We start from the raw sequence: 12,808 nt of genomic DNA, 5'->3' as shown, positions 1-12,808 counted from the left end.
ATAATCTTCTAATCATTATCTCCTCATCTAATGATGGACTTGAAGGAATAAAGGCTTGGTTTTGTTCCAAGTCCATGAAAGTATTTAAATTGAAATGAGATCAGAAAATAATACACTTCAAGGAGAAAGATGACTAAATCCAAGAGTTTATCTGGTAGGCTCTTCTGCTTTCTTGGTTTCTTTCAAGAATACACCAATGTAAGAATTTTTGCACTTCCATCACACTCTGGGCATTTGTTCCTTTGGCACCAAACACAATCCCAACTATGATGCAGTGTGTAAAATGCTGGTTGTACAATCTACTGGGATCAGAATTATCACAAGCACTGACCCTAGAACTCAGTGGAGGGCTGTTAATATATCAGGCTAAGTATGAGTCCAAAGAGAAAACCAGCATGTTAAAACTCGAGACCATCTACTTCCTTCACAAACAGAACTTTAATTTGGTCTAGGAAGAATCTTAACTCTCTAAGCACCTTGCAGAGTCTTCATAAAGCTTTCACATACATCCAAGACTAGAGGAACATGGACTTCCCAGAAATAAAGCTATTTCAGAGATACAGACTGAGCTCTAGTTTCAGCTACTTTCCTATCTCTAAATCCCATCTCCTGAAGCATTAGCTGACATTCCTATCTCTGTACCACTAAGTATTACCAAAATATTTTTAAAAGGGGGCAAAGACTTTGATAGAAACTTATGGCTATTTCAACCTACAGAATTTCAGATGCTCTTGCTACAGGTAAGAGGACAGCAATCAATTCTTTGCTCCTTCATTTACTATTTCAGACCTCAACCATTATGTAAGGCAAGATTTTAGAACTCAAAGATGGATTATTCTAGTACAATTCACTTTACATTGTGGTCAAAGTACATCTGCCAAACTATCAGTCAGTATTTCTTAAAGAAGTCCCCTTATTCACGTGCTCGACCAGTATTTTACTTAACGACAGCAATCAGAGAAGCTAAGTATTGTGCTTTTGACACATCTTGTAACATCAAGTACTTAAAGCTCAGAACAGCGCTTCAAACCCTTTCCAGTTTTCTGAGATGCCAAAGGTAACAAACTCCCAGGTTACATGGGAAGTAGTATATTCTCACGCAGGGTTCTCAAGCCACTAAGGCAATCCATAGTGAAATATCAGAAATGTGAATTTTTAGAAAGTAATTCAGTAATCAAAAGTCCATGGAAGACCAGAGGAAGATATATCTGGAGTGTTCTCTAAGATTTCCTGGGTTAAGGAGTCCAATCCTTTTAAAAAGCCCAAACTGACTTGGGCCCAAAGCCCATTTGACTATGTTTTTGCAGTCTGAACATCTGAATACACTCAAAAATTACTTATGTAAATAACAGTTCAGATTGTTCAGAAGTCAAATGGTCTTTCTGTTCAATTCAAAAAAAAAAGAAAAAAAAAAAGCACTAAATTACTAACATTACTGTTTCACAATGAACAACATTAGCTGTTCTGAAGGCCCGTAAGAGAACACTGCGAACGGTACCCTCTCTGCAGACTGCAGTACCTCCAAGCTTTTTCCTATAATGGCAGAACTGAACCAAACTACAAATAGAACATATAAAAGGTTATGAACTGTATTTCTGTCCCAACCTGGATATCACTGGGAAAAGTTTTTTACAGTTTTGTTGCTGGATTCTATCTAAACTTAAAAGTTAACAAAGCATTGCAAAACTTTAACAGGAAAAAAGTAAATGACAATATACATCGCTAGATAAGTATAGCATACTTTATGAACAACAACAACAAATGTATCTTTGCCATAAATGAGTGAAAGAGAATAGACCAGAACTAATAATTCTACTCACACAACAGTGGTTTTAGCACTTTAAAGCACTTTAAACTCATCTACATTTATTAGTGGAGTGTTCTTCTTGAATGCAGCCCACTAAGGAAGACATCTTTACAACTGTATACAATAGTAGTAAAACAGTCCCTGGCCTGAAAAGTTTAGGATCTAAAACAGGAAGGACAGATAAAGATAACATTGCTTGCCCAAAGCTGGTGAGAGAGGCAGGCAATTATCTTGGTGACAACTAGATCTCAAAACTTCCCTTACAGATATCTACGTGTTTTGCCAAATTAAGTTCTTCCATATGCCCCTCTACAGAAATGACCTAAACAAGATAATGAAAATTCATTGTGGGTCTCCTCCCTTCAAAGATGCTTTTCTGTTTTGTTTCATTTTTAAAACTTCCATGAATCAAGTAGAAAGCAACACAATCTTTTCATTTCATAGAAAATCTGTGCTGGCTTTCCTATTTTTGAAGGGCAACTGTCTAGATGATCTTATCCCTCCTAATATCACACAACAATACAGAAGGAGAAATGGTGTATGGAAAAGGTTTATTTTTCTCTGTGGCACTCTTAGTCATAGCGAAGACTTACTAGAGAGAAAATTATCAATATGAGGACCAAAAAAATAGATTTTTTGTATTAATGAAATCAAATACTTCTATAGTCATATTAATGAAAAAAAACTCTAATACTCTCCAGTAAGCACATTACCTACGTCTAATCAAAATATTCCTGTTCTTTGATTGCAAGATTCACCTAAGCATTCAGCCAATATTTGAAAATCACGATACATGCAACCCTCCACAGTCTCACTGAACAAACGTGGGAGCTATTGTTCTAGTCACCGAAAAGGTTTTTTTACGTGAAATCACATCTGTGTTCCATATCACTTTGTTTCAACTTAAAGGATAGGAAAGTTATTTTTAAAGATTCAGCATGTTTTATTCGGAACATATTCCACTGATTGCTATCATTTTGTTGTACACAAATAAAAAAATGCCAAAAAAGTCATACAAGTAAGAAACAGAAGACATTCTCAGGTGTCACCCCAAACTAACAGTTTACAAATTACAATGTACAGTACACTTTACCAGTGAGCTTATCTAAAAGGAAAAATTGATATATCTTTAGGATGGTGGGACAGAGTATTTTAGACAAACCTTGCCAACAGGAACATTCTTAACATCTTCCACAAACACAACTTCCCTCAGAGACCACTGCTCTTCATTCACTTTCTCCTCCTCTTTTGGGGCAGGAGTAGATCGTCGTCGTTCTGAGACAAAAAAGTAATTACAAAAAAAAAAAAAAACCCTTGAAATAAACAAGTAAACACCAAACCTTTCTCCCCAAAAGAGTTTCAATATTCAAATCTAAAAATCAATGACAGAGATTAACAAAAATCTTTTAAAACCACCTTAAGTCAAAGGTATGTAACAGTGTACCATGCCACTTTCATGTTTTTCTATTAAATTAGCACCAATAAAGACTCTTTATCAGAGAAACAAAGATATCTTTAATGACATTCAAGCTATAAATTAAAAAAAGAAAAACATGGCTAAAAGAAATTATTATACAAAGTAATTAGAACACAATAAGTCATTTTTGTAGGGATCAGATACTCATGCTGTAACAAGACTGAGATTGTAGCACCCTGCATTTAGCATTACTGAAGAGTACTTTATATCCCTTGGAAAACGTCTGCTTGTCCACTAACCTATGGATTTTTTGATAAATTTCTAAAACAGTAGTAATTGAAGCAAAAAAATATATATTTGGACTCATAGTAATTGTGATATACTAAGATTTGTTTCAAAGACATCATCTGAATAGCAACTACAGTAAACTCAAAACCACTCAGGATCAAAAAATAAATTCATAACTTGGCTAAATTAACACTGACGAGAACTTCAATCTCCTGAAATAAGCTTCTTTAGTATAATTAATAATATCAACATATTTAAACAAAGAAGCAGAAAACTTTTCAGCTGTGATGCTAACTTCAAACAGTAGTTCAAAATGCCAAGCAAAGTTATAGTCATAGGATAATTACAGTTGAAAGAACTACAAAACAGAAGGCATCAATAACAGAAGATTCTACTAATACTATAAATCACTACTGCAGATCTGAGCATAAGAGATTCTCAATCATTGTATGAGGCCATTTGATTCTCTAGCTGAACAGTTTTAAGAACTGCAGCATGTGAACAACTAGAAGCTACAGGGCCACAGAGAAGGTTCTTTCAAATGATGGTATTGTAATAAACCCTTTATAAGATGTATGCTTTCAAACAGAGGGAAAAAACAAACAAAAAAAAAACCCCCAAAGATGCATCAGAAGTCAATTACATTGACTCAGGGCTCAGGACACAGAATTCTAATATAGCATTTTAGGTCTTGAAGATGAACTTGAACTATAAGTCTTTCCTGACTACCTGTATGTGCCCAGTAAAGAACGTTTGGTTTTAGACATTTTACGTAACAAGGATGACCAGCTACTACTTTGCCCCACTGAAGTTCACCTTTGAGGCAAACTGTGTAAGAACATCTTAATCTTGAAAGGAATTCCTAATTTCCTAAACAAGTTCAGTATCTGGGTGGTAAACAAGCTTACTATCGCATTCCAACTAAACATAAAAAGCAACTTTATTTTCTGTCTTTCTGTTGATCACCTTCTGATTTTGAAGAGAACTAAATATTATGTTTACTTAGTTACACCTTATATCAAGTAGTCATTACTTACACTAATACACTTCAATTCCTTTATCTATGTTGTGTTTCATTGTGAAAGTCCAAAAAGGATTTTTACTTTTCTCCAACTTCTGAAATTAATACTGTATCTTTCTAGAACTGGCATTTATTAAAACATCTTATCTGCACAAGTATGTTACACTACTGTGAGCTATCTACATTACTTACTATATGGCATTGAGGCACTGCTTGCTATTGAGGACGCATCACTACAGGTAGAAGCTGGGGATGGAGGAGGACCCATCTCAGTTTTCACTGGTTCCTGTTTGCTTTCAGGCCTAGAATAAAAAGTGTTATTAAGAATAAAGAAATAAGAAGGTGAAGTCTCTTCTATGACAACAGATAGACTATCATTATGTCCAAGAAACCAACCATGTTCCACATCCTAATTTTTGTCATAACAGAAATATTTTTTTGGCAAATACTTTAATTAAATAACTTCATACTTTGCAACAAATGTCCTAACCAACAAGACTATACATCCCATATTCTGAATGGCACCATGCTTCTTAATCAGGGATTAGCTTTATAACATTAATGGAGCATAAATATAACACTATAAATATCCTTTCATGTGTTTCAGTTAAAGACAGAAAGAATTACTAGCTTTATACAGTCATTTGAAATTCTGAAATAGGTAAACTTTAACCTTTACAGAAAGATTTAACTGACAACTGTCAATCCAAATGATTTTATTCAAAGCATGGAGAGGCTGAAAGATGTCTCACAAAACCATCAAGGGCTTGAAAGCGAAACACTGCTGGGGGCAGGAGGGAATACTTAAGTCTTCATCTAACATTCCTCTTGCATCTTAACATTTCCATAGTTATTTCAGACAACTGAGACACCTTTCTTGCAGTAAGCATTTCTGCACATTTAGCAGAGTTTACAAGAAAATTAGGAGCCTATCAAGCATCAAAAAATTTAAAATAACAAAAAAGACTTTCCTTCCAATTTTTATCAATCGACAATCAAAAAGAATATTAAACAAGTGTTCTGTGTGTGCATGCATGTGTGTCTTTTCATTCAACACGCTTACTTTGCCTCAGTAGTTTTGCTGGCTTTCTCCATGTTTTTCAAGCTCTCTGGTGACCGAAGCTGAAACCGACAGCTATCATTCATGTTCCAAACAGATTCCATTAAGACACCCACTTTAGGAATTCCAGCACTGATTGAAAAAGCAACTGCTCCAGCATGATAGAGGGGGTTATTTCTTAAACACACCTAAAGATAGAAGTATTTATTTCTATGAGAGCACTGGATTATACTGAGGAAAATCATATAAGCATGCATTTTTCTTGGTGACATAGGTAGCACTTAGAAAAAAGGAAAGGAAAACCTATGGAACTAGGTGACAAGGAAAGTCAGCATGATGTACTACGCACTTTATTAGAAGAAAGAGGCTGTTGTGCAACTGGCAGCTGAAAACAATAGCTTTAGAAGTGCAATTGTTTAATAAACGATATATAGAGGCTCAGCCCAAAAAGGAACAAATCAGCTAAAAATGAAGACCCATCCCAGAGCGGATTAGAACAGATTGGGAACCAAAAGCAGCACGCTCCCCTTGAAAGGGAGCTGTTTCGGCTCATACCAGTTCTAGTAATCATCACAAGAAGAAACATAAACTTCTGTTTCAGCTATTAACATTTCTGGTAAAGAATTCAAACCAAAGGCCTATAGCCCTGCATGAATCAATCTCGGAGCCTAATCTTGCAGGCAGTTAAATGCCAAGTCATTTACAAAACTGAATGCTCTTTTAAGAATAACGTGTCTATACTTTCTTTCTCTCAAAATACAGAATTGGTAGGAAAGATGTAGATAAGTTAGAACAAAGGTATTTTGTATGGGTACGCTTTTGTTCCCCCATGTTTACAGTAATAAATATACTAATAAAACAATATATAGACTAACAGGATACATCACTTTATAGTCATATAATTAAAATACAGTATTTTAATTCCAGATTATTTATAGAACTCATGTGTATAACAAGAAAGGAGCCTGAACTGTAATTCTCTTTTAAGAACACACTGTAGGTTCATCATATAGCACTATAAATATGTCACATATGACAGCTGAACTTGCCTGTGTTCCAACGGTTATGTTTGGCATTGAGGAGATACCAGCACTAGATTTGGGCTTTTTATTTTTCGCTCTGGCCTTTTCCAGCATTTTCTTCCTTTGGCTGAAAGGAACTACTCCCCTGTGGAAAAACACATAATTTAACAAAAGGCTATGAAAGAAGTGCTGCATTTATACTCTTGAACAATTTATTCTTTCTGCTTAACATAGTCATGTTTAAATATACAGCTCTCTGTGCAACCTTCTCCAAAACCTCAAAGCACTGCAGAAGTGACATCTTTTTCCACATTCACCTCCACCTTCCAAAATTCATCCCAGCTTTCTAATTTATAAGGAGAAGGAGAACAAAGGGGGAGAGTGTATAAGAAATGTCACTGCCAACCGATGACTTTCATTCTAGTCCAAAATGCCTTGAGAACTGTCTGAGATGACGTGCTCCAGACACAGCTTAAGTTGTGCATTGTCTCCTGATAATGTCTTTGCTATGACTAATGGTAATTTCCAGAATTTGTTGTCTTATCTTCACTAGGGCCCAGGATAAGCCTTTTCACTTTTAAATTCCAAAAGCTTCACTTTCTCTCTGTGGACATGGCTGAAGGACTCCAGGATTCTTCTGACAGATTTAAGCTGCTACAGGGGAAGGAGTGGAAGGAAAAAAAACCCAAAAAACAAAACCCTTCCTTTGTAGCTGGATCCATTCAGTTTAGTTGAAAACACCACCTAAGTACGCAGTTAAACCCTCTTATTATTTTGACACTATAAGGTTTCAATACTTCGTGTTTTAGTCAGTGGGTTATAAAGTTAGATGTTTTTATTTGAAAGCTTCCTTCATGACAAGCAAAACATGAAAAGCATTGTTTTCCAGTCTTCCATAAGACTGAAGGCCTGTTTAGCATATTAGAGACCACTGCACCTAAGTATATCAACAGCAACAGAAGCTTCTGTCTACAGAAATCTGATCAACATATAATCACCAACACTGAAATTAAACCCATCCCAAAAGGGGCTTGTTGGTTAAAAAATAAATTATATTCAAAGATTACATACAGATGCTAATAAGCTTCTTTATTATATTGGACTGATTATTCTAAAACAATAAAAACAGAAGGGTCAAACAGACAGGTATCTCCAATGTTATGGCTTATTAGTTTCCATACCAAGTAATTATTCTGAGTGAAGTATGTCAATGGTGACATTAAAAAAAAAAAAAAAAAAAAAAAAAAGCTGTAATTTTGAGATTTTAGACTAGAATTTAGAATTGAAAAAAGGACTAAGTTTACAAGCCTAACTACAATTCTACTTAAATATTGTCTAGAGTTATCAGAATATAATGAGAAAAGCTATTTCATAGACTCGATTTCTAGTGCTAAGACTTCCAAGTTATCACAAAGTATTTAACCCATCCATGCCCAAAAGCTACTTGAGCTTCTGCTATTATATATAACTCAACAAATTCTAAAGCGGAGACAAAAAATGCATGCTGACAATGCATTAATGATACTCAAAAAATTCACTCAAGTTAGATATGCATTTTGGAGTTCTTTTCGAGGTGTTGTTTTGAGGGGTTTTTTTTTTGAACCTAATTAAAATATCTTGACATAAAATTTGACAATTAAGCCTGACATATCAAATTTTACAAATGTCTATGCATTATGTATTTTAACAACAAGCTCCAGAACATCTGGTGTTGTTTCTCTCTTATTTAGGATTTAGACCTCAAACTAGGAGATCAGACTTTCTAACAGACCCCAAGAAGAGAATAGAGACCTCACAGCTGGTTAAGCTTGTTCCACATTTATAATCTGCAAAAGGCCTGAAAGGCTTAAAATGTACTAAGGTTACTCTGTGAAACAGCTCAGTACTGAAATATCTAATCACCGGAGCATTCACAAACATCTCCTATGGATAACCCTATTCTCTTAAAGATGTTCTAATTGGATCTAAAATCTTTAGGCACAAAGAAAGAGTATAAACAAACTTTTAAATGGGTACCTAAGCTTACATGCAGAGTTACAGAACTCAGAAGAATTACAATTCAGCCATTTTGTAATGCTTCTCAGAACAAATGATATGAAGGTACCCATTAAAACTACATCGCAAACACAAAATTTACTTACCACCAATACAAGTTGTTCTCTAGCTGAGCACATGTATAAAGAGCACAACAATGTAAGGAAACAATCCGTTCTCCCTGAAGCTCTGAGTACGTCTGTGCAGTGTGTTCTAATTTAGAAGCTACTGAGCTTAAAGTTTCATCCACCCAGGTAGCAACCTAAAGGAGAAGGGAAGAAAGGAACAGGAAAGACAGGAAAGAATAGGAAAAAAAGAGGGGTGGAAAAAGGGAAAGAGTTGCACCTTAGGGTTAACATAACATTTACTATTTTTGAAAGAAAAAAATACGTATGTTTTTATATATCTCAGTAATCCCATGTGTGATATTATCCCCTACCACCTTTTCTTCCACTAGAACTGAGTTTTTGGGACATTTTTCCCTCTATTTCCAGTCCCAGACAAAAAAAAGTGAGAAAATACAGAGAGATGTTCTAAAAGTATTTCAACAAGTACATACACTTTATCAAACCAAACATTTCACAGTTTCAAGTTCACTCTTGACTGGACAGAAAAGCTTATATAAATAACTTACTTTACAGTATTGAAAATTTCAATGCCATTAGTTTTTCAGTAATTACATCCAGAACATTAACAGACTTCTGTATTCCAAAACCAGGGTCAGATTCTAGTGCAACAGTCAAGCATTTCAAATAATCTGGTAGAACAGATATCCCTTCACTGTTTCAACTCCAAATCTGCTGCAAATCTAAATATTATCAACTTTTCCATTCACGTTTTCTCTGTTTTTTACTTTTTGTATTTTTACAAAATACAAATTAGGCTTTTGTTTTGTTTTTACATTTCTACAGAAGAAAAGAAGATGGACAAGTGAACAAAGATTATTAGTTTCTCCTACTTAAGAATCAACTTCACTACAATACAATACATGTAGCTGAAAAAACAGCTTTATCAGACTCCGCAACCACCACACATCTCATACCTTGTTATTTTCAGTGGCAACAGTTGCTCTAATACTATTTGCAGAAAGGAGTACTATCTTTTCATTGGTTAATCCCAAGAACATGGCTCGTGGATGATGTAGCGAAGGATTCTTTGAAAACAAAAAAAAAACCACTTTAGATATTCAAGGCATATAAAGCATTCTTAAGGTAGCATTTAAGGGTGTACAGTACCTGTGCATTTCTGTAAGGCTCAGATTCACTCCACTTCCATTGATAGAGTTCTCCTTTACTGCTAACTGCCACAAGCTCAGAATACAGAGCTCCAATAGAGATAAACTTTGTTCCATCCTACAAATACAGAAATACGCAATCTAAATCAGCAATATTATAAAATTTGCATATCAAAATTTTAACATAACAAGTTTCAACACAAAAAAATGAACTTAATAATTAATTTTTTTTTCAGAGTGTCAAAGAATTTTGGACTTGGAAATAAAGATGAGCTTGCCTTAAGCTCAGCATATCCTCACACAAACAACAAGCAGTATTTCTTCCACATAATTTAAGAACAAAATACTGCTCATAAAATTAAAGATGGTAAGATCTGCAACTTGTGACATTTTTAAAATAAATGTTTCCCTCTAAAATTCTGGCCTTTTGAAATGAACAAAAAAAGCAACCTAATTGCATTAGTCTTCAGTATACTCATGAAGACATCTTTCAGCAAATTTCAAATTCACTACCTCAGTTAAAAAATTCAGATCTTCCACTTCTAAAGACAGACAACAGCAAACAAGATCAAGTTCTAAAAATCAGTGTGCTAGATGTCTCTTCAGTGCATCGTTATGACCTAGCATACCAGACAGACTTCCAATTATGGGTTACAGGTTTCTCTTTTGTTTTTTAACACTTTAACTACATTAATATGGTATTTTTCAACTACTTAGTTGGTACCACTTTGCTCAACTGTCTCATCTTACACATTACCTGGATCTCACAGGCCTTTTCTCTTAGATTTAGCAGTATACCAATGTTGCAGCACCTATGCAACAATTACAACCCCACTTTTCCAAGTTCCTGTTTCCCACTGCACTGATGAGAATTTCAAACTATAAACTTGTGAATTTGAAGAATTTGACAAAACATTTCCACTGAAGGAAAAATACAGCTTAAAAAATGCTAAATTACATTAGCATAATCAAATTCTCTGTACTAGGTATCTCCTGGACCAGCATCCTTAGCTGTCTCTCTTCCACTGCAAAAGCTAATGCAATGGTCAGATAACTTGTTTAAGTAATACAGCCGTCTGGGAAACTGGACTTTCAATGCCAGACCATAAAAACAAACAAACAATAATGTATCCACCCCTTCAGTTAAGAGGCTTCCCTTTCAGCTACAAAAATTTTCAAGTGGAAGCAAAGGGTTTCAGTTTCATAAATCTAGATTCACAGAGTTTTGTTATTTGTGTGCATGGAGTTGCACATGTCAAAAGGCATGACTGTATCCTTGAATAACACAGGATTCAGTACATCTCTTACCAACAGCTCAAAATTCTGAACAATATCTTGGGAAAGAAGAGAAAGAAGGCTGCAGGAAGGGACAGAAGCAGTCACAAGAATTCTGTTTTATAGTACGATAACAGGATCAAGAATTAGTTAAGTCATAAGAGAATTATTGCGCTCTGGAGGGCATCTACCAGCACAGTCCACTGTCACAGCAGTAATGCTAATCTGAATCATGCTTAATAATTTCCAACATATAAATATTACATATTCTGAGAAAGATCTGCCATCACAAAATATTGCAGTCTAAGCATATGTGTCTCTACTTCATTAGCGTAAATGAATCTTCAAAAGTTGTCTGGCCTAATGCCTGAAAGCTAGGTATGGATAGCAATTAATTTTTGCTACAAGACAATATCACTGTTACTTTTTATCTTGCTAATTCGTTTTATATATATTTTTAAAATAAACAGTTTTATACACAAAGGTAAAAACTAAAGAGAACTGCCGTTCAAAGTCTTTCTCCCCCTTCCATCAAAACATTAGCACTTGTGATCTAAAAATCAGAACCTAGGCTATATCAGCCTCCATGAGGCTATTCAAAAGAGTAACAGCACAAAGATGCATGAACAACATAACAAGTCTGGTATTGTAATCAGTCTTGTCTGTTCAATTATAAATACTGACTTCAGACCAAAGGAATTGCATATTTGCAGATGATTCAGAATTCAAACTGCAGACAAAAATCTTAATTCTTCTGAAAGCTCAAACATGATTGGACTGTAGTAGTATTAAACTGTACCAAATATGAGTGAAAACGTTTTGCCATACATATCAGAACCACTCTCTAATATGAGAAGTATGACTATTTTTTCTTCCTAGACCATAGTTCGGTGCAAACTGAGGTTTCTGTAGTTTGTTCTAAGTAGGTATGTTCTGTTTAGCTATTAAGATACTAATTTTTTGACTTGAATTCTCAAACAGTTTATTTCAAATCTTTGCTGGAAAAAACTCAGCATTTATGCAGCATGTCAACATAACTAGTCTCAGATTCTGAGTGAAGCTGATACAGTTGGGAATACTATCAGCTTTCCAGGAGTTTCATCCATTCCTGTCAGGCTGTTATTCTACCTCCCAAAAACTGAAGTTTACTGTCTTCATCGTGAACTACTACAATTCTGTTTTGAAGAGCTAAAAGTCAAAATGAAAGAAAGAAAGACTGAAAAAGAAAAAAATCTTGCAAACAAGAATCTTTGATTTCTCAGTGATTCTTCATGTACTTCAGCCTCTCCACCAGCTTACTGTCTTCTTCCAGCATCTCCAGATCTCCTTCCCGGTTTTCAAAACAGAAAGAATGTCTGAATTGGTCTCACAGCTAAAATCACCTTCCTCAGTATTTATCTTGTAAAATTTCTGTAGCACAATACCACCAAGAAAACCTGGGGGGGGGGGGGGGGGGGGGGGGGGGAAGGAAGCTATGGCAAGAAAGAGGCAGCACAATTCCAGTTATGACTGTTCAGTTGAGGGGCAGGATGAAGTTTATTTACTCTTGGAAAAAGATGAAGACATCCTGTTTTAACCGGAACCTACGGTATATATGAGTGCAAATGCTAACAGATATTTTAGAGGAAGAAGTTAAATATCTTTAAGGTG

General features: G+C 35.1%; 1 protein-coding gene across 1 annotated transcript in view; it reads right to left on the bottom strand.

Annotated features, from left to right (window-relative positions):
- UBR5 (ubiquitin protein ligase E3 component n-recognin 5) overlaps positions 1 to 12,808 on the bottom strand; it is a 92,000-nt gene that overhangs the window by 42,549 nt on the left and 36,643 nt on the right. The window contains exons 10-16 of the mRNA XM_026119653.2: positions 9,885 to 10,001; positions 9,692 to 9,802; positions 8,757 to 8,911; positions 6,643 to 6,760; positions 5,597 to 5,781; positions 4,726 to 4,835; positions 2,970 to 3,082 (exon numbers count right to left, since the gene is read on the bottom strand). Of these exons, the coding sequence (XP_025975438.1) occupies positions 2,970 to 3,082; positions 4,726 to 4,835; positions 5,597 to 5,781; positions 6,643 to 6,760; positions 8,757 to 8,911; positions 9,692 to 9,802; positions 9,885 to 10,001 (909 nt within the window). The remainder of the gene's footprint in view (positions 1 to 2,969; positions 3,083 to 4,725; positions 4,836 to 5,596; positions 5,782 to 6,642; positions 6,761 to 8,756; positions 8,912 to 9,691; positions 9,803 to 9,884; positions 10,002 to 12,808) is intronic.

This window comes from Dromaius novaehollandiae, chromosome 2 (genome assembly GCF_036370855.1).
Source record: "Dromaius novaehollandiae isolate bDroNov1 chromosome 2, bDroNov1.hap1, whole genome shotgun sequence".
NCBI classification, from domain to species: Eukaryota; Metazoa; Chordata; class Aves; order Casuariiformes; family Dromaiidae; genus Dromaius; species Dromaius novaehollandiae.
The sequence above is the reverse complement of the archived record's forward strand: the minus strand, read 5'-3'. Positions and strand labels throughout refer to the sequence as shown.